This window comes from Argentina silus (genome assembly GCF_951799395.1).
Source record: "Argentina silus genome assembly, chromosome: 21".
Taxonomy (NCBI): domain Eukaryota; kingdom Metazoa; phylum Chordata; class Actinopteri; order Argentiniformes; family Argentinidae; genus Argentina; species Argentina silus.
Window position 1 is genome coordinate 6,637,223 of NC_139675.1, and position 22,987 is coordinate 6,660,209.

Here is a 22,987-nt window from a genome sequence, read left to right on the forward strand (position 1 = left end):
TGCTGCTGCTGCCCCAACAACAACAACATCTGCCTCACCACCTGCTACTACAGCTGCCCCAACAACTACAACTCTTGCCTTAACTACTACTGCTCCTACTACTACGACAGCTGCTGCTGCAACTACTACTTCATCTGCTGCAACAACTACAGCTGCGGCACTAACTACTACAGCTTCTGCCCTAACAACTACTACAGTTGCTCCAACAACTACAGCTGCTGCTGCCCCAACAACTACTACAGCTGCCCCAACAACTACTAGAGCTGCTGCTGCAACAACTACAGCTGCTGCTGCCCCAACAACTACTACAGCTGCTGCTGCAACAACTGCAGCTACTGCTGCAACAACTACAGATTCAACAGCAGCACCCACGTCAAATGAAGGGACTCTTGCATTAAGATTCAGATTAATCCGTAATTTCCTAAATGGCTATTTGGACTCTACCACAACATTATACCAGGAACTGGCAGCAAATGTTACAACAGAGGTTAGCAGCCCATCTTTTGAAGTTATTCTTGGGAAAGAATATGTCAGTGGGTTTACTGTTTAAATAATTGATCAGAATTTTAAATATTTTATTTGTATTTTTTGTTTTGTTTATCTCTCTCAGGTGAATCGTGGTTACAGAATAATGTACCCTTTGACCTACCTAAGGTGTAGGATCCGTCAGTTCTCGTAAGTAAAAAATCACAATATAGTGACTAACCAGAAAATGACTATATAACAATCCATTAAAATAAAACCTATTTCCTTATTCCAGACATTCTCAAGAAAGTAATGTTTTGGAAAAACTGTTAAAAAAACCCCTGAAAAGTGCAACTAAACTTTAAAAATGTCTAATTTAATAGGAGGGACTCAGTGATTGTCAACATGACCCTCATCTTCAGGAACCAGACTGTGGTTCCCAATACGACCAGTGCGGAGAACGCACTGGAGGAAGCTCTGGCCAATGGCCATTCCTTCCTCAATGTGGACACAACCTCCATCACTGCAAGTAAGTTAAATCTGTTATTCTGTTACTTTATTATTGTTTCTGCAATTTCACCATTACGAAAAAAACTATGGAAGCTGTGTCCAGTCCTCGCTTTTAGTCCTTAATAGAATAGTCCAATATCAACCACAATTACTCTCTTTTTTCATGTTAAGGTGAATCGTTGATCGCAACAGCTGCAACTACTACAAAACCTACAGTTGCTGCAACAACAACAACAACAACAACAACAACAACAACAGCCACCACAGCATCAGGAGCCCAGACTTTGACAGTCACCATGGGGACTGCAGTGTGTCTACCCATGCTCCTCACCATCCTCACAGGGCTGTTCAGCTGGATATAACCCCTGGTGCCCAGCCACATATATTTTAGGGCACGGAAAATATATCTTTAGACAGGCCTTTCTGTCGTCCTTTTTGTTGTTTTCATTGTCTTGTTTGTGTTTCTGTTACTCACTGCACTTTGATATTGTACAAATGATATTGCGCGTAACAAATAACATTTATTGTTATATTATTTTCATTATTATTATTAAAACACTGAGAAAGCTCAAATGTTACTTTGTTTACATGCTCTCCTACTGCAATTAATATGCTGGACAAATCGCAATACTGGATGCTCAAAAGTACTTGGAATAGCAATAATGATAAGTGCTGTATGTATGTGAATATGTAATAGCAATAAATTAATCATGAAGCAAATTATATTTCATATCCACTACCATAATACCTCTCATATATCTATCTATCTATCTATCTATCTATCTATCTATCCCTCATCTTTCCCTCTTCTCTTCCGGCGCCGTGTGAGTACATGTCTTTTTTAGTTATTTTTGTAAGTTTTTATACTGTTTGTTAAAACAACATCGATATTTACCCGAATAACCATGGACACTAAACTTTTTATTTACTTTTTCACCGTCTTGAGGGAGGTCCTGGTGGTCTGTCATAGGGGTCGTGGTTTCCAGTACCTCGTCGACTGGGAGGGTTACGGGCCTGAGGATCGAGACTGGGTCCCGGCCTCCTACTTCGCGGACCCCTCCTTGTTGGCCGACTTCTATCTGGCCCACACAGACGCTCCAGGACGGTCGCCCGGTGTCTCCCGTAGGGAGGGGGGTACTGTTACAGTTCCCCCTCCTAACCAACCCTCTGGCACCACCTTGAGGCCCCGGCGATCATCACTGGAGTGTCCAGCTCCCAGTCGGCAAAGCACCTGCACCCTATCGCCAATCAGCACACCTGCGACCCATCCCCAATCAGCACCCTATAAGAACCCTGCGCGGTCATCACTCCAGTGCCAGAACATACTGTGAGTAATGGTAACTTTACTCATGACCTGCAGACGCTTCAGCCCTCCAGAAAACCCTTGTGAATTCCTTGTGTCTTGTTTTCCTCTTTGTGACCTACCCTGTTCTCCTGTGCTCCTCCAGAACCTTCGTCTTCCTCGGGACCCTCTCGTCAACCCATTCCACGGACCCAGCCCCTACCTGAACTTTGGCCCCCTACCCCTCTCAGTTATTGGACCTCCTGCTAACGACCCCTGGACCGAACCCCGACCACCCCTTTGGATTATCCCACGGCTTTTTCCCCCTCCCCTGAACAATGGACCTCCTGCTATCGACCCCGGAACGGACCCTGACAACTCTCTCTGGATTACCCTACTCTTCCCCTTCCCTTATCCCTATAATTATTATTATTATTATTATTATTATTATTATTATTATTATTATTATTAATAAATACGCCTTCGGGCTAAATACTGCTACCCTCTCGGTGTGCCTGTCATTTGGTTCCTCATACATTCCTTTGTAACACATTCAGCATAATCTCAGATAGATATAATAGCTAAATATTGAGAAAGGTGTGAAGACATTTATTTTGTTTGATTGCTGGATCAGTGTCAAAGCAGGACTAGCTTGCTAACAGGGCAGTCGCTGAAGTCAACAAAATTGATGAATTCATACTTGATGTTGAACACATGTTCTAAGACACTGAATATGCTCGATTAGCAGGTTCACACCTGACTAATCAGAAACACCCATCCAGCCAATTGTCCAAATCTTTTGGTGCCTTTAAATATAGGGGGGCAATGTAAAAAATGTGTTGTTGTTTCTGAATTGTGAAACCTATATTCATACAAATACTCTCAAATAAAAGCTGACATATTAGCTACAGGAAGTGTATTTAAACTGAAATTCCAAAGCTTATTATTTACAATTCACAGTTGAATGTTAAGAACACACACAGTCGTGATGCTGACTATTGGAACATACAGTCTACCAAGATGTGAACCCTATGAAATAAATGCCATTTTTGCAATTGCCTCATTGGAATTCCATTTACTTCCAGAATTGTAGGAATTTAAAAGGAATTTGCCACAAACCTGACAGACACACACACACTCTCTCTCTCTCTCTCTCTCTCTCTCTCTCTCTCTCTCTCTCTCTCTCTCTCTCTCTCTCTCTCTCTCTCTCTCTCTCTCTCTCACACACACACACAAACACACACACACACACACACACACACACACACACACACTTACTTCCCAGGGCTACCACACCTTCGCATGAGTTTATGTAAGCTATGTTATACAGTATATGCTGTACTCAGCCCCAGTCATAAATGTTGCGTCAAGATTAACAGTTTTGGTTGCTCCACAATTCACACCGAATACATATATATGAATGTGTTCTTACTTCCTCATCAAGATCTTGGCATTAGTGTAATGAAATAAAACAAATGAAAAGATAAAACACTGCAATGGTCAGAGGTGCATTACTGATGGTGCATAAGGGTGGACCTCACCCTCTCCCCACCATCTGCAGAACACCTACTGAAGCCATTGATATAGACTGTAAATGTCTGAAACTTGATAAATGATGGCACTTACATATCCTGGGCTGCTTATAACTCGTGAGAGTTAGATCAATTAAAATACTCATTCAATTGACTACTTTCTTTGGCTTTACAGCAAAAACCTCAATACTGGAAGGAACCAGCACTGGACCAAAGCCTAGCCTACGGCTGGCACCTGTACTGTGCCTTAATGGGACCAGCTGCACTCCCCATGAGGAGAAACAACTGAAGAGTACTTTACACAGTAACTACACAGTACAGATTGTGGTGATAAAACATCACCAGGTGATTTATCTGGTAAAACGAGTTTCACAAGTAAAAGATCCTCACAGGTTGGAAACATTCCAAACATGTTACCCTCGCCCCAGTCTTAAAACCCCCATGCATCCAAGATACTTTAACCTTTAGTGCTCATTGAGAGAGAAGGCAGGTTGTATGGGCGCAGATCTTTTATTCCGTTGACAGCACCCATTATATGACACAGCTGACAACTGAAGTCTGATATTGGGATTATTCTCCGGTAAGATGCGGCTGTGGTGAGATAGATGAGATGGGTTTGTTTTTTGTTTTATTATTTACTTGAATAATTCAATGGTTTAATTAAGATACTGACACAGGCAACTGTCTCCTTGTGTCATGTTAAAATCAGGACTTCTTGTTCCAGTGATGCAGCAGTGATGCTAACGCACTAGGATGATCAATATCGGTTACATACACCTGTTTGGTCATTAATCTGAGATCATATTCTACACTACTGTGTATTTGACCAGGTGTTTGAGAGGCTAGCAGTCTGACTGTATCATCAGCCTGTTCAAATGACTGCATATTGTGTTGAATGGGTGAAGGTATTACAAGGCTGCCATTGCATATCCCATGAAAGCCACTGGTTAATATAGAAGGCCTTGTAGAGATGTCTCTGGGTCTGTCAGGGTGTGGCTCCCCAGACTGGGCTCTCTAATATACTGTATGTACGGAGTATTGACATTGGACGTGTGTGTGTGTGTGTGTGTGTGTGTGTGTATTTGCTGGTGGTACACAGTCCCATTATGGACCTGTATTGATTTTATCCAATGTTAAAACAATGGTATTTTGAGAGCATGTAGTTATATACTCTGTTGTATACTCCCTATTTTCCTAATTCCTGCCTAAATGACCATACCCAAACCAAACTGCATACAACATTAGAAATATGATGATTAGATGCAAAAGCAGGGTTGATAATTGATAGGTAACATCTTGAAGTTGTTATGGATATGCTCAGATCATAGTTCAGAATAACACACTACACATGACAAAGAGATACGGTGCAAATAAAATATCAGAAATATCTTATGCTGAACATGGGAGAGTCAATTATTGGTCAATAGAGCTGGAGACAATTCATCAGCCTGTTCAAATGACTTATAAACATAGATGCCAACTACATCCCACAAACTGCTGACATTATCTCTTATCCCTTCCAGGACTAGTTTGGCTTGCTTTGTTGGCTTGCTTTGTTTGAAAATGCATTTCCCCCTGACGGCTTTTGTAAATAAGATTTGGAGATTGTGGTAATAGAACAGCAACAGGTGATTTATCCGGTAAAACGAGTTTCACAAGTTAAAGATATCATTCCAAAATGATATGTGGAAACATTCCAAATGTTTCATCATAGCCCCAGTCTCAAAACTTTGGTGGTTCTAATTGTATTTGCCTTGGTCCTAATGTGAAAATAATTTGATATAAAACGTTTTTTACTGGACTAACCCTTTAAGGTGCATTCATAAGGGGATCCCTTTTGGCTCAAGAGCACCCCCAGAGGCTAAATCCTCCATAATGTCCTCTCCAGTGTTCCATATCAGCTCTATGAGTAGGCATGGTTGGAATTCTGCCTCTCCTCCAGGTCCCCTGCCCAGTTCTCACAGAACAATATATTATAGGCAGATCCTTTTACCAACCAACACATGGTTTGTATTCTTGTGCTCTTAGCACCATTGTAGTTAGAGTATGTGCAAAGCGGTAAAGCACACACAGAGAGTTGTGTGGCTACCACTGGTCAGCTTTAGAGACATCCACCAACTAAGGTGAAATACTTTAATATCCATATTCAGGCTCATAAGACATAACCTAAATATCGATATTATGGGAAACGCGTGAAAACGGGAAATGCATCCATATCCCGGTTAATCTCTACATTTACCAACTCAGAGGTTAATGCATACATATCCCGGTTAATCTCTACATTTACCAACTCAGAGGTTAATGCATACATATCCCGGTTAATCTCTACATTTACCAACTCAGAGGTTAATGCATACATATCCCAGTTAATCTATACATTTCCCACAGTCAGTAGTGGACTGGCCATCTGGAGCACCGGGAGAATTCTTATTGTTAGTTGCTTTGGATAATAGCATCTGCTAAATTACTTAAATGTAATGTTCACCAAACAATGCTATCCATTAATTACGGATTGGACATGAATGGTTTCTCTATGTCACTGGGAAAACAGAGAAGACAAGAGTCTGTCCGTGTCCATTTCATACGTTTTCACAGTTTTTACGGACAAAAAAAGTTCAAAGGAGTTGAACTTCACACTAACTTTAGAACTAGCCAAATAGAAACAACTCACACTAGCCAAATAGAAACAAAGTTTTGTATTGAGTTGTTAGGTCGCATTGTCCAGTTGCTAGGTTGTTTCAAAACTCACGATCGAATTCCATGGATCAAATCACATAGCGATTTCATACGTATACATTTATATACGTGGGTCGCACACATAGACAGAAAGACAATAACAGTCATTTGCATGATCAATGCGCGATTACTTGTAAATAGAATCTAGCTCCTCCGAAGACGAGACACCCGCATGTCGAAACACAGTTTTTCTCTCTATTTAGACCTTGTTTTCAATGAGCATCCTATAATATCTCCTCCCATCTGTGTATGTAAGCTACAGTATGTTTGTATGAATAAATAAATAAATACTGTAAATACTGCATCCTATTTATTCTGCTTATAATGCTACTGCTAATTCATATACTGCTTACACTGCACTACTTATACTATACTGCTCATATACTGCACTACCTGTATACACTGTTCACACTGCACTTTTCTGCTTTTTTGCACTTCTGGTTAGACGCTAACTGCACTTCGTTGTCTCTGTACTTGTACTCTGCACAATGACAATAAAGTTGAATCTAATCTTATCTAATCTAATCTAATAAAAGGCCAGAGATGTTGAGAACTAAAGTGAAAGTAGGCAGTCAATGCTTAATGATGTGGATAATGGATTAGACAAACAATGTGGTTGATGTGGACAGAGACAAGTCTGAACTGTAGTATGCCAGTGTGCTTCATCATTGCTCTGCAATTGCGATCCAGCCTGCCACACACGAGAACACCAACAGCATCTCTCATGAGTTGTGTATGTGACATGAAAAAACTTACTAGGTCTACCAAACTACCTGAGCAGAGATGACATAAACTAGCATGGAATGTGATGCCTGAAACCAAATATGCCGTTGATCCGGAGAGAGGTTGTTAAAACATTTTGTAAGATTAAAGCTTGGGAGATGTATAGATTATTAACCGGGATATGTGTACATTAACCGCTAATTTGGGAAGTGTACATTTCCTGTTTTCACACATTTCCCGTAACATTGATATTGATTATGTATGCTGTCTATACAGCTGTAGGAATGAAGGGGATTGTGTGTTGAATCAATTTGATTTTAGAATATTAATTGATTTAAGTATGATAATATGATTTCTTCAAAGTGCATTAATATAGTCTTTAATGGTATGTGTATTGCTCTAAATTAGTTGACGCATGATTAATTAACATTACTTGATCTGGTTTACCTCCACAGGGACCTAAGAGGACATGGCCAAAAGGATGGAACCTCTCATGATCCTTCTCCTGCTAGCAGGTGTGTGTGTGTGTGTGTGTGTGTGTGTGTGTGTGTGTGTGTGTGTGTGTGTGTGTGTGTGTGTGTGTGTGTGTGTGTGTGTGTGTGTGCGTGTGCGTGTGTCCGTACATTCCTGCCATTTGGGTAAGCATTTGGACAGTTTTTTTCTTGGCTTAACAGGTGTTGCTGATTAGTCAGCTGTGTTCTGTCGCATAATTTGTGCAGGCATAAGAGAGCTGTCCATGTCTAGTCTTGATTCTAGACTTCTGGAGTCTGCTATGTGTGTCTGCCAACATGAGGACCAGCGGGTTGTCAATGTAAGTCAAGAAAGCCATCATGAGGCTGAAAAAATCAGAAACAATCTATCAGACATAGTCCAAACCTTAGGCTTACCAAAATAAACAGTTTGGTACATAATTAAAAAGAAAGAAAGCACTGGTGAGCTCAGCAATCTCAAAGTCTTGAAGGCCAAAGAAGACCTCTACAGTGGAGGGCTGAAGAATACTCACCATAATTAAGAAAAGAAAAAACAAACAGCTGTCCCACAGATCAGAAACACTCTCTAGATAGCCATGGATGTGTCAGAGACTACCAACGCAGAGAAGACCAGCAGAACTACAAAGGCTACACAGCAAGGTGCAAACCACTACTTAGCCTCAAAAACAGGATGGCCAGGTTACAGTTTGCTAAAAAGATACCTTAAAGAGCCTGCAGACTTCTGAAAAAGGTGTTGTGTACAGATGAGACAAAGATGAACATGTACCAGAGTGATGGCAAGAGAAAGTGTGGAGAAAAGAAGGAACTGTCCAATATTTACACATCACCTCATCTGTGAAACATGGCTTAGGTGGTTTTATGGCTTGGACATGTATGGCTGCCACTGGAACTGGGAAGCACAAGCACATCCCTCCAAAATCATTGGGTGGCACTTCATCATACAGCAAAACAATGACCCCAAACATACAGGGAATTTTTCAGGGCCAAAAAATGGAAAGTTCCTGACTGGCCAAATCAATCTCCAAATTTAAATCCAATTGAACATGCATTTAATTTGATGAAGATGAGGCAAAAAGACCTCAAAACAAACCAAAACTGAAGATGGCTGCAGTACAGGCCTGGCAGAGCATCACTAGAGAAAATAACTAGTGTCTGGTGGGGTTACTGGGTTGTAGGCTTCAGGCCATTATTGCATGCAAAGAATATGCGACCAAATACTAAATATGATTGCTTAATTTGGATTAAATAATAATCTGTGCAAATACTTTTGGTGGCCAGAAATAAGGGGACAGTGTATAAAAGTCTTGTTGCTTCTAAATGGTGAAACCAATATTTATATCCTGAAATAAAAGCTGACAGTCTGTACTTTTACCTCATATTAATTGTTTGAATTCAAATCTAAACTTTTGGAGTATAAGGATTAATTGTCCAAACACTTACATAGTGCAATGTAGCTATTTGCTAAGAAGTGGTTTGTTATGACTTGTTACCTCTATATTCTGAAATGAGAGTTACAGACTTACAGCCTACACCGCAGATCTCAGCTTTGTACAGTGTATCAGATGGCATTGTATTTGTCTGAAGCTTTTAAAAAATGTTCAACATGTTTATTTAACAGCACTAGTGGGGAGAACATCAGCTACCGATTCTACTACACACTCCAGCACAACAATGGGTAATGTTCCTTAAAATGTATAAGCACAACCACTGTTACAACATATCCATGGCAACTAACCACAACTAGAAAATAAGGTCAGAGTTTTTTAATGAGACTATTTGATTATTGTTTTATTTTGAGTAAACCATTCCATTAACCTGCATGGCTGTAAAACAAACAAATACATTGCTACACACATTGACAAAATTGGCAATGAATCTTGTGTACTGAAAGACTTTAATTATTGCATAAAGTACATCTTAGTTTAACCATTTATTGAATATAAAATGGTAATACAATTAGGCTTGGCGTATTTGGATGGCTCCGCTCTTTTGTTTGCTCCTTGCCTGGGAGTTATAAACGACCACGCATCTCTGTCAGCAGAGTAATGAGTGGCCAGATCTGGCCCACGTCTGTTTTCTACCGGTATCGGGATGTGGTCCAGGTAAGACTTTGCTCCCCAGGCCAGAAGTGAACTAGCTCTGGCTGCCATTTCTGCGCCTTATCTTTGCCATGAAAAGGCCAGACCTTGGCCAACATGTGCCTTGATACAACTTTGTTGTATATATCATGGCAGGGAGCCCATACGTCAATCAACCCCCCGGTAGATACAGATTGAGCAGAACCAAAGCAGGTGGAGGCTGGGGGTGGTGGTGGGAACAAAAACAAGAGTAACACTCTCACAGTAACACCCAACAGTACCAGAACAAAACTGTAGGCTATGAGAGGTGTGTACACTGACCATTTCAGGAGGCCGGCCATATCAACATGATTGTGTCGGGTGCATACGTGTAGACAGCTAATCTGTCACTTGACAGACAGCTAGCACTGACTTAGAGTGTCCTGCCTGAACTAAGCTCGCTTCATGTATCGTAGAAGTATACACTCACCGGCCACTTTATTAGGTACACCTTGCTAGTACCGGGTTGGACCCCCTTTTGCCTTCAGAACTGCCTTAATTCTTTGTGGCATAGATTCAACAAGGTGCTGGAAACTTTCCTCAGAGATTTTGGTCCATATTGACATGATAGCATTTGTCGGCTGCACATCCATGATGCAAATCTCCCGTTCCACCACATCCCAAAGGTGCTCTATTGGATTGAGAACTGGTGACTGTGGAGGCCATTGGAGTACAGTGAACTTATTGTCATGTTCAAGAAACCAGTTTGAGATGATGTGAGCTTTGTGACATGGCGCGTTATTCTGCTGGAAGTAGCCATCAGAAGATGGGGACACTGTGGTCATAAAGGCGTTTAAACAATGCTCAAATTGGTACTAAGGGGCCCAAACTGTGCCAAGAAAATATCCCCCACACCATTACACCACCACCACCAGCCTGAACCGTTGATACAAGACAGGATGGATCCATGCTTTCATGTGGTTTACGCCAAATTCTGCATCATCTCAAACCAGTCTGGCCATTCTCATCTGACCTCTGGCATTAACAAGGCATTTTCGCCCAGAGAACTGCCGCTCCCAGTAGATCAGCAGTTTCTGAAATACTCAGACCAGCCCGTCTGGCACCAACAACCATGCCACGTTCAAAGTCACTTAAATCACCTTTCTTCCCCATTCTGATGCTCGGTTTGAACTTCAGCAGGTCATCTTGACCATGTCTACATGCCTAAATGCATTGAGTTGCTGCCATGGCTGATTAGATATTTGCGTTAACGCGCAGTTGAACAGGTGTACCTAATAAAGTGGCCAGTGAGTGTATATGGAGATAGAGCCTAATTGGTCCGTGCATCATGGTTCCTTGACAAACACACTACACTTACAAACACTACTTTAAATTCAATACAATCAAATATAATGTGATTATTTTACTTGTCCGTTGTCCGGGCATGTTGACGTGATGCTGAACTAAACAGGGACAAACGCTTGATGTCGAGCCCTGAAGCCAATCTCTACTTTGTATTTGTATTACTTCAGCTCCTGTCAATGCAACTTCATAACCATCCAGTGCATCAGCAACACCATCTGTCACATCACCCTTACAACCAACAAAGACCCCATATTGACACCTTCCATTAACATGCGTACTGTGATCTGATAATAATAACATCTGACCAGGTTACTTTTACACCTTGCATTAACATGCTCCCTTTAACTGTGTGTGTGCATGCGTGTGTTTCTGTTGTGATCAGATTTTGTTTAAATGTCTACTCTTGCGGTCACAAGTCCAATTGAAACAAAGTTGAACAGAATGTGGTTAACGACCACTGTGTCCGAATTGCATTTGCACTTGTCTGCTATGCGGCCACAATGTGAGCTCGTCCACGTCCGGAGGTGGTTTTACAGATCACAATGTGTATTTTTTCAATTTGCACCTGTTTTTACATGCGGACATATTCAGAATATGGACAGTCTCTGGGTACAGGACACATTTTAATGCAAGGGTTGGTAGGGACAAATATGACAAAACAAAATGACGAAACTAAACAACCAGAAACCAAAACAACATCTGCTCCTTTGAATGTGACAACACGTGCATCAGGTTCAAAGACTACAATAATACCTTTCAGTGTAAAAAGTTCTCCTAAAGCAGACATCAACATGATTTCATTACCTTCAAAGCCAACAAATACGCCACAACCGGTATAAAACACAAGTTCTCCAACTCCTTCTTTGAGTGTGGATACACCACGACCAGACACCAACACAACCTCAACAGCTAGTAAAACTATTTCAACAACCAAAAACTGAATTTGACAACAGTGAATGAAGACCAAATTCAACATTGATATGTTGGAGGAAACTATAGAGGACACTATAACAAAGCATTGATTTTTTACCCCCTTTATAACCATATTCACCTACATATTTTCAGAAACATCATCAACCGCCAGTCCACCAACTGCTTCGCCAACAGCTGCCTCAACCGTGACAACAACAGCTGCTCCAACAGATGCACCAACCACTGCTCCAACCGCTGCTCCAACAGCTGCTCCAACCGCTGCCCCAACCGCAGCCCCAACCTCAGCCCCAACCGCAGTCCCAAGCACTGCTCCAACCGCAGCTCCAACCGCAGGTCCAACCGCTGCTCCAACCGCTGCGCCAACCTCAGCCCCAAGCACTGCTCCAATTGCAGCCCCAAGCACTGCTCCAACAGATGCACCAACCGCTGCTCCAACAGCTGCTCCAACCGCTGCCCCAACCGCAGCCCCAACCGCAGTCCCAAGCACTGCTCCAACCGCAGCTCCAACCGCAGGTCCAACCGCTGCTCCAACCGCTGCGCCAACCTCAGCCCCAAGCACTGCTCCAATTGCAGCCCCAAGCACTGCTCCAACAGATGCACCAACCGCTGCTCCAACAGCTGCTCCAACCGCTGCCCCAACCGCAGCCCCAACCGCAGTCCCAAGCACTGCTCCAACCGCAGCTCCAACCGCTGCTCCAACCGCTGCGCCAACCTCAGCCCCAAGCACTGCTCCAATTGCAGCCCCAAGCACTGCTCCAACAGATGCACCAACCGCTGCTCCAACAGCTGCTCCAACCGCTGCCCCAACCGCAGCCCCAACCTCAGCCCCAACCGCAGTCCCAAGCACTGCTCCAACAGATGCACCAACCGCTGCTCCAACAGCTGCTCCAACCGCTGCCCCAACCGCAGCCCCAAACTCAGCCCCAACCGCAGTCCCAAGCACTGCTCCAACCGCAGCTCCAACCGCAGGTCCAACCGCTGCTCCAACCGCTGCGCCAACCTCAGCCCCAAGCACTGCTCCAATTGCAGCCCCAAGCACTGCTCCAACAGATGCACCAACCGCTGCTCCAACAGCTGCTCCAACCGCTGCTCCAACCGCAGCCCCAACCGCAGTCCCAAGCACTGCTCCAACCGCAGCTCCAACCGCTGCGCCAACCTCAGCCCCAAGCACTGCTCCAATTGCAGCCCCAAGCACTGCTCCAACAGATGCACCAACCGCTGCTCCAACAGCTGCTCCAACCGCTGCCCCAACCGCAGCCCCAACCGCAGTCCCAAGCACTGCTCCAACCGCAGCTCCAACCGCTGCTCCAACCGCTGCGCCAACCTCAGCCCCAAGCACTGCTCCAATTGCAGCCCCAAGCACTGCTCCAACAGATGCACCAACCGCTGCTCCAACAGCTGCTCCAACCGCTGCCCCAACCGCAGCCCCAACCTCAGCCCCAACCGCAGTCCCAAGCACTGCTCCAACCGCAGCTCCAACCGCAGGTCCAACCGCTGCTCCAACCGCTGCGCCAACCTCAGCCCCAAGCACTGCTCCAATTGCAGCCCCAAGCACTGCTCCAACAGATGCACCAACCGCTGCTCCAACAGCTGCTCCAACCGCTGCTCCAACCGCAGCCCCAACCGCAGCCCCAACCGCAGTCCCAAGCACTGCTCCAACCGCAGCTCCAACCGCAGGTCCAACCGCTGCTCCAAGCACTGCCCCAAGCACTGCCCCAAGCACTGCTCCAACAGATGCTCCAACCGCTGCACCAACCGCTGCTCCAACCGCAGCCCCAACCGCTGCCCCAACCGAAGCTCCAACCGTTGCACCAACCGCTGCACCAACCGCTGCTCCAACCGCAGCACCAACCGCTGCCCCAACCGCATCTCCAACCGCTGCTCCAACTGAAGCTCCAACCGCATCAACTGACCCTCCATCTTCAAGTGAAGGAACCCTGGGTCTTGTGTTCAGCCTTAACCAGACGTTCAATTCGGCTCTTTCCAACACGTCCTCTTCGACCTTCAAAACTTTGGCTGCTACAGTGGTCTCTGAAGTAAGAATCCAGTTCTTATATTAGTATGCACTTTACCAAAGAAAGGGGATAATTTACTGAATACCCAGTGGTGTAAAAAGTACTCTAAAGTCATCAAATAAAAGGATAAATACCTTGCTAAAAAATGACTGAGGTAAAAGTGAAAGTCATCCATTCAAATGCTACTTGAGTAAAAGTCAGTTATATCAAATGTTAAGTATCAAAATTAAAAGTAAGTGCTGTTTATTAAAAATGCAAAGCAGACAGACATTTATTCACTCATTGTATTTTGTGGGGCGGCTAGAGGCCACATTTTGATACCAGAATAGATCATGAGTGCAGTCAGACAAATGATGGTTTATCATGTTTGTAGGAGTGTAGAGAACACAAACATATGTGACTAGCTCCATCATTTTCAATCGCTTGTGCCCCTAAACATATTTTGTAATCTAAATTATCTTTCGCTGCAGGTGAACAAGGTTTATAAGAGCAGCAATCCATCCACCTTCCTTCGTTCCATTGTCAACAAATTCACGTAAGTATGAAATTCCGTCAATGACAATTTAAACACAATGAGAATGACTGAACTATTTTTGTTGATAATTGATCATTTTGTCTGCCTCTCTCGAGTAGGAGTGGATCTGTAGTCGTTGATACCACCCTTGTGTTCAAGAACACGTCCTCAGTTCCCTCAGCAAGCAACGCTGTGTCAACAATGAACGCAGCTCTGATCAACAACTCCACCTCCCTGAACATCATAGCAAACAGCATTAGTGCTCGTAAGTGTTCACTGTCACCATATCTAAACAAATTTCGTTGAATTCAACATTGGATAACAACAATTGTGGAGGACACTGCTCACAGTTATTTCCCATTAATGAACCATGCCATCTTTCTGCTATTTCAGAGACATCCACCACCGCCGCCCCATCAGTGACCACAGTATCGGGAAGTCCTCCCCGACCCACAGCCTTCTCCCTCGCTGCCTTGCCTCTCACTCTGCTACTGCTAGTAGCACAGATGCTGGCTAGCTTATAGCCTGCCACATAGCTGCTAGTAGCACAGATGCTAGGTAGCTTATAGCCTGCCACATAGCTGCTAGTAGCACAGATGCTGGCTAGCTTATATATGCTGCCACGACATCAGCCACCAGTACGTTACAATAATTGTTTACCTTACAATAATCTTGCTAAACCTACTATTGGTAATGAAAGACTATTACTCTACAAATCAGGCGATTGTATGTAAAAATGTAACACTAAGCAAAATGTGTTAATAAGGTGAAATGCATTTAGCAGATGCCTTAATCCAGATAAAATGATACAATACAATGATACAATACAATGTTGTCAGATAAAATGATACAATAGGATAGCAAATGTCTTTTTAATTTGGGTTATTTAAGATTTTTGTTTTTGTCCTAATAATGTTATTTTTATTTATTTATATATTTTCTTTTAGAATAATTAGCCTATATTCAGCCTATATCTCTTGACAGTGCTATACTATACTGCTCTTAACAATGCTACACACTTTTTACAGTGCTATAAACAGTACTATACTACTCTTGACAGTGCTAGTATATAGTGTTATACTACTCTTGACAGTGCTAGTATATAGTGTTATACTACTCTTGACAGTGCTAGTATATAGTGTTATACTACTCTTGACAGTGCTAGTATATAGTGTTATACTACTCTTGACAGCGCTAGTATATAGTGTTATACTACTCTTGACAGCGCTAGTATATAGTGTTATACTACTCTTGACAGTGCTAGTATATAGTGTTATACTACTCTTGACAGTGCTAGTATATAGTGTTATACTACTCTTGACAGCGCTAGTATATAGTGTTATACTACTCTTGACAGCGCTAGTATATAGTGTTATACTACTCTTGACAGTGCTATAGGCGTATTGCTATTGACAGAGCTTTCAAATATTATGATGACAACATTGACCCCTCTTGTGAAAAATGTCATCAAACACCTGCAAACCATGTGCATATGTTTTGGTCGTGTAGTGTACATCTCTGCGTAACTACTGGACTGCGATTTTCAATACTCTGTGGGAGGTAACTGGGACACTTATCGAGCCTAATGCCATTACTGTTCTGATCGGCATCCTTCAGTTGCCTTCGCCTAGGCCCCAAGCGGATCTGACAGCGTATGTAACATTATTGGCTAGACGTCGAATACTAATGAGATGGAAATCACCAACACCACCTTCTCACACAAAATCTGATATACATTGAAAGGCTCTTCCAATAAATTTAAAAAGATGTGGGGGCCTTTCTTTGCCTCTGCAGACAAATTTACCTTCCCTGTTATCTTCCCAGTTAATACAATTCCATGTTATCTTATTTACTTATTATTTTTATTTTTATTCTGACCTGAAGGGTGAGGTTACTATGTTTACTGTAATATGTGAAATATGACCAAGCTGACTGTTTGTGTTGTGTTTTCCTTGTAGTATATGTATTGTACTGTTTTTCTGTAATATGATCCCGTCACTCACAAGCGCTTTAACATTATTGTCAATTTGTGCATTAAAAAAAATCAACAAAAATTAAAATAATAATAATGTTATTTCCTCAATGTGTCCTTGTTTTCGCAACAGTTTATAAATATCGGTCGACAATCTGATTTTGAATCTATTGCAAGTTGTTATGTTGCTATTGTGTGATGGGACACGGACGGTCGGACACTGCACGATTTTTATGATTCCAAAGGATGAGACTGTCTACTACTGCAAGACAAATACTCCATTGTCTCCATACTCCACTGTCATTCTGTCTTGAACAGACCCGTTGGTAGCTCTCACTGTGGGCGATGCGACCTGATCCCTGCTAATTTCACTCACGATTAGAAAATGTCATGAGCTGACAGCCGACAAATATGCCAAATGCAAATCGGCCGAGAACGTGCATAGGTATTCACTAAATTTCCTTTTATGTATCTCCGCGCGCGAATTCGCTCACAAAAGCGGGCTGGCAGTGATTACCGCTTGTCTGAACTCTAATTTATAATGCGTGCGAGTGTGAAACGGTAACTTTGCAAGCACGCATTTAGGTAATTTTGTAGGCATAAAGTTCCACCCGCAAATGTGCTCCTAATTTTTTTTTTTTCAAAACACTCGAGCCCTGTTGAGTACAAGGCTGAGACGATGCTTTAACTTGTGCCCCCCTTACCCTTATATATTTAGCCTATATTTTTCGAAAGTGGATTGGCTCACAATTCCAGATTATGTGCTACAGTAATTTCAAAGGAGAACCTTTATTTAATGTTTAGATTTGTTTTCCAAAGTGAGAGCTACAGCTGATTTACATTACATGTTTTCATCTGACAGAAAGTGCTGGCTACATACCTTGAGAATTTCCATGGTTTTAGGGTGAAATGCTTCTGTCAACTGCTGCTGCTCCTCACCAGACAATTAGCCTAATAGTTAACCTCCTAGAATAGATGATCAACAACGTTAGCAACAGTAACTACCAGTGTTGAGCCTCGCTAGAGTCTAACCTCAATTTGTTTGCTTAGCTATATACTGTAACAGTAACTGCAGCAGCTAACTACGTGATAGACAATGTGGCTTTAATTTTCAAACTTAGTTATCGAACAATCGTTAACTAGCTACATAGATTACTTGTTGTAAGTAAAGCTTACCATCTATTTCGCTGGACCAAAACATCAGGGCCGTTAACTGGCTGGAATGGAGCAAGCTACCGTCCAATCGTCCTTACAAAGCAAGGAGTTTGCTGCTGTCAATTCAACACACAAATCAAAAAACGGAGCACTTGATAGAGAAACTTTATTTTACTTGTAGATAGCTCTCCATTATTGTAGCAAGCTAAAGGTTTAACCGTTTTCAGCAGGTGTTCAGATGTTGGTTGGTTGGTTGGTTGTTGTTAATCAGAAAATAACGTTTTTTCTGTGGAGGTCGAACGCTCAGATGGAAAGTGCAACGGCGTCTCTGGCTGACGCTACGTAGCGCGTGCTCCTCAAGAGCTGGGTCATTCCATAAATAAGCCTTTTACTACGGCTCATACCCACGGGATGGACACACTGAAGAGTATGCAAACGATGGCTGTATTATTGTGACTGTGTGATAGAGTACAGGGCAAATGCCTTATTCTAAAAGTGTGTTCAAACTGGGACTGATGGAGAGAGGGAGAATACACCTGGGCTCCTCCTCCTCAGATTTCTACACCTAGCAAATCCCAAAATACCCAGTTGTGCTGAACCTGAACCGCGTGCACGCACACACACAAACACAAAACGCACTGTGACTGGTTGTGGCACTTATTCTTATGATCTTGTGATTATTTATTTAGAGGTTTCAACGTTTGGTTGTCGGTTGTCGATAACAGGTGGTAAACAACGTTTACGTGCGTTTAGTCTCCACAACACCATTGGTAAGAGGTACATGCACACCTCTTATGTCATTGGATACACCTAGTTGATGCATATGGAAGTTATTGTTAGCTTTTATGGAGAGAATATTTAATATCTCTCTCTCTCTCTCTCCACCAGGAAAGTAAAAGAGTCTAAAAGGTCTGAAGCCACTGTGTGTGTGTGTGTGTGTGTGTGTGTGTGTGTGTGTGTGTGTGTGTGTGTGTGTGTGTGTGTGTGTGAGAGTGAGTGTGTATATATATATATATATATATATATATATATATATATATATATATATATATATATATATATATATATATATGCACCAGATGAAACAGTACTATAAAATAAAGTGTTATGGGACCCTTTGGTACAATTAGGCTAATTATGATTATTATTAAAACAACAAAAATAACACAGTTATTTGTATAGCACTAAATCCATGTGAAATCCATCAGCACCCTGCCTTCTACACCACCAGCACCCTGCATTCTACACCACCAGCACCTTGCATCCAGCAGGTGACAACCTTTACAATGCACTAATTATAGCAAATAGACTCCTAAAAGTGAAAAGATGAGCAATACAGGTGACGATTAGACATCCAGTTGAACCAGTTCAAATGAGGACACTGAAGAACAGACAATATTATTATAGCTGTCACTGTTGTTCCTGCTTGGGTGGAGTCTGTGATGCCCAGCGAAGATAACACGCACGGGGTATCAGGTGCTACTCAATGCTCTGAAACTGTCAACGTGATGGTGCAATTATTCACTCATATGCTACTGCTGTCATTAAAATACAGTGCCCTGCGTAAGTAATAGGAGAGTGAAGCATTTGTTGCCGTGCCCAAGTAGAAGATACCCAGCGTCTGGTGGGATCAATGGATCGCAGACATCAGGCAGTTATTGTTGACCAATCAATTATGAGTGCTTCATTTGGACATTATGTGTATCTGTGGCATTACTTTTGGTGCCCTGAAATAGGGGGCTATGTATAAAAAGTGTTGCCATTTCTAAATGGTGAAATCAATATATACACAAATAGTAATAGTAATTATTTGATTTCAAATCTAAATTTTTGGAGTATAGAGCCAAAAGAAGGAAAAATGCTGTCCCATTACCTATGCATGCACCTTTACACAAGCACGCATTCGCACACGCACACACACATTCTCCAAAAATGTGATGACCTGCCACTATTCATGTCATCTCAATACATTTGCCATTGTTGAACAAACTATTATGCGTCACCAAATCATCCTTTGATGTGCGTAGTACAGGGTGGGGTGGACTGGGTGGAGATGGGCACATAGTTGTGGATATTTTATATAAAGGTGTTGCCACTCACACTAGTCATTCAGGTGCATCCATTTGAAGAGTTCTCACAGCACAGGAAATATTGGATACACATTTATTATTTAACATTTTATTTAACAGACAATTGTATCCAGAGCGACTTACAATAATAACTGTACATCACAGTCATCATAAGTAAAACTTTGATAAGAACAAGTGCCACAGGCAGATTTTATCGATATTAAGGATATTGCAGTCTTACGAGCAGGTAAGTCTATCAAATATCACATTTTCTGTGTCTGGTTGGAAATACATTCTAAATACCAAAACATGTGGTAAATGTTCACATTTTCTGTTATCCTATTTCAAATCTATTTGTGACATTTTTCAGGCGATATCAAATGAGCAGGATGTTAAAGATTAGTAGCATAGCTGAGTAAATAGATGATACAGACTAGATCAGGAGATTCAAATAAAAGAAATACAATAATATAACAGTCAAGGACTTGGAAAGGAAGGAAAAAGGCAGACAATTTAAAAAAAACAAGGGAATGGCAAGGAAAAACATAGAAAAAAACAAACAAGTAATCTCATTCTAATTCTAATTCTGATTCTCTACTTTCAATACAGAACACTGATCGGCAGTATGTCTTCAATTACTTACTTAAAGCACCGGTATTTCAAGTTTAATAATAAGTTATATTGCCAATATTCATAGTGTAAGGTCGTATCATTAAACTGTGAAAATCTGAAGATGTGTTCAATTATGATAAATGTCACATGACCCAAAATGTTGCAAAATGGATATACAGTAGTGTTGAAGTCAAGCAAGAAATTATGTGAGGCTGCCTACTGTAGCTGTGAAATAAAGCAATTAAGCACACGAGACAATTAAATTATGTTTTACAGAAAGAGTTGAAACAATTTTTTTGTGATTGACGATATTAACCATGTAATGCACATAACCATTCAGCATGAGGAAGACAGCTCTTTTAAGTTATTTTTGTGCATTTGCACTCTTTTTACCAAACTAATCTGTCCATTGATATATGTTGTATGCTGCCTTTTTAGCCAGGGCCTTGGAAAAGAGATCTTAATCTCAATGTGAATTCTCTGCTTAAATAAAGGATACACAAATAAGATTTATTGCTTGACAAGGACACTATTTATCCATTAGCAAAATGTTTGAGGTTTGATAATATGCTACATTTGATTTGTTATTAATGTTTAATGATATACTGTAATATCACTGTATTGTATCATTGCCTCTTGCCTTCCCTTGCAATTTAAATATTCATCCTCAAGACACTTGTTTAGTTTGAAAAAGGATAAGTGAGTATCATAAATGATCAAGTTCACCTGCATGCACTAGGTTCGGTATATAGTATATATAGTATATATATATACTGTATATACTGTATATAATTAACATAAAATCGTAGCAATGTAGCAAGTGTCTTAAAGTCGTAGCAATCTAAAATCAACTAAAATGACAAAATAGACAAAGTCAGTTGCACTGTTATTTCAAACAGCACTTGTACACATTTGGTATGACCGCAGCATTACAGTTGTAATGGTACAGTTGTTAAAAGTCAGCTCTGGGTGTTTGAGTATACACCGATAAAATTAATGAGAGGACACTTAATAATAATTTACTATTTATATAATAATTTGTGAATTGCGATACGACTACGATAAATGAATAATAATTTACGAATTGCAATCGTACTGAATTACCTCTCTAATGCTAGACTGCGTGCATCGTGAACATGCTATGGACTTAAGTAATGAATGGCTCTATTCTGTTACTGTTATTTTCTATTCTTGCATACTTAAACACCACAATTAAATATTCGGTCATTTACATACTTTATAAGTGTCCTGCCCATAGTCAGGCTGTTTAGATATCTATGCTGCTGATGCAGTGCATCTGACTGTTTTCAGTACTGAAATTCAATGGACTGTATCAATGTATTTCATACTCAAAAAATTAAGCGAAATAAATGTTTTCAATGCATCACCAATGTGGTCCTTCCGGCTTAGGTTGTGCAGAGATGACTAAGACCAGGACAAGATGGAGAGCCACGCTGCTATGTCTAACTGGTAAGGAACAGAGGGACATGCTCTTACCACGAGTGTTTGGCATGTGGAACAACACATACCTGCTGAAGCAACTTTAAGATTGATTAAGATGCAAAGAACATAGTTTTAAAAAGTAGTTTCAAGAGTGGTGATGAGTTGTAGAATGAACCCTTTTGGATATATTGTTGAGTTAGAATAGATGTCCATGTGAGTTTAAAAGTCCTCTTAGACCATCATGTAGTTGTAATAAGAGCACCACCTCTTATATGGTGCGTCACAACTGTGTCTGACTTTGATATTATTCATTAGTATAGAATGATTGTACAGAGACATATTTCTCATTCCAGAATTGATCTGCAAGTAAGAAACCTGATGTTTGGTCAAATTCCCATGCTGGTTATATTAGAATTATAACAATTACTTATTTTCCATCAAAAGTGCTGATGTCAACATCATTAGCTGCCACAGCTACAACCACGGTTGCCGAAACAACAACCACAGCAGCCGCCGTTACAACAACAGCAGTGCTCACTACCACCACAACCACTCCAACAACCACTGATAACCCCACAACAACCACAGTTCCTGGAACTACAACCACAACTTCTCCAACAACAACCACAGCTTCTCCAACAACAACAGGTTCTCCAACAACCACAAAAGCTTCTCAAACAACAACCACAGCTTCTCCAACAACAACAGCTTCTCCAACAACAACCACGGCTGCTGTCACGACAGCTTCTCTAACAACAACCACAGCCTATCCAACAACAACCACAGAATCTGCAACAACAACCACAGCCTCTCCAACAACAACCACAGCTTCTCCAACAACAACCACAGCTGCTGTAACAACGACAGCTTCTCCAACAACCACAACAGCTTCTCCAACAACAACCACAGCATTCCCAACAACAACCACAGCTTCTCCAACAACAACCACAGCCTCTCCAACAACAACCACGGCTGCTGTTACAACCACAGCTTCTCCAACAACCACAACAGCTTCTCCAACAACAACCACAGCATCTCCAACAACAACCCCATCATCTCCAACAACAACCACAGCATCCCCAACAACAACCACAGCCTCTTCAACAACCACAA

The 22,987-nt window shown here is 41.7% G+C and overlaps 1 protein-coding gene and 1 long non-coding RNA gene across 2 annotated transcripts; both read left to right on the top strand.

Annotated features, from left to right (window-relative positions):
• The first annotated feature begins 272 nt into the window (after positions 1-272).
• On the top strand, positions 273-1,610 carry LOC310821201 (uncharacterized protein). The gene is made up of 4 exons (XM_083693150.1): positions 273-487; positions 611-675; positions 849-994; positions 1,147-1,610. The coding sequence occupies exons 2-4, from the start codon at positions 632-634 to the stop codon at positions 1,335-1,337; spliced, it is 381 nt and encodes a 126-aa protein (XP_083549276.1). The 5' UTR covers positions 273-487; positions 611-631; the 3' UTR covers positions 1,338-1,610.
• An 18,298-nt stretch (positions 1,611-19,908) lies between these two features.
• LOC310820813 lies at positions 19,909-22,713 on the top strand. Its single transcript, XR_014554834.1, has 3 exons — positions 19,909-20,066; positions 21,842-21,901; positions 22,319-22,713. It is a non-coding gene; the product is annotated as an uncharacterized lncRNA (long non-coding RNA).
• Positions 22,714-22,987: the final 274 nt, after the last annotated feature.

Coding starts and splice junctions, on each gene's coding strand:
- LOC310821201 (XM_083693150.1), top strand. CDS start 632: ATGTACCCTTTGACCTACCTAAGGTGTAGGATCCGTCAGTTCTC. Junction 676..848: donor TGTAGGATCCGTCAGTTCTC/GTAAGTAAAAAA, acceptor CTAATTTAATAG/GAGGGACTCAGTGATTGTCA. Junction 995..1,146: donor CACAACCTCCATCACTGCAA/GTAAGTTAAATC, acceptor TTTCATGTTAAG/GTGAATCGTTGATCGCAACA.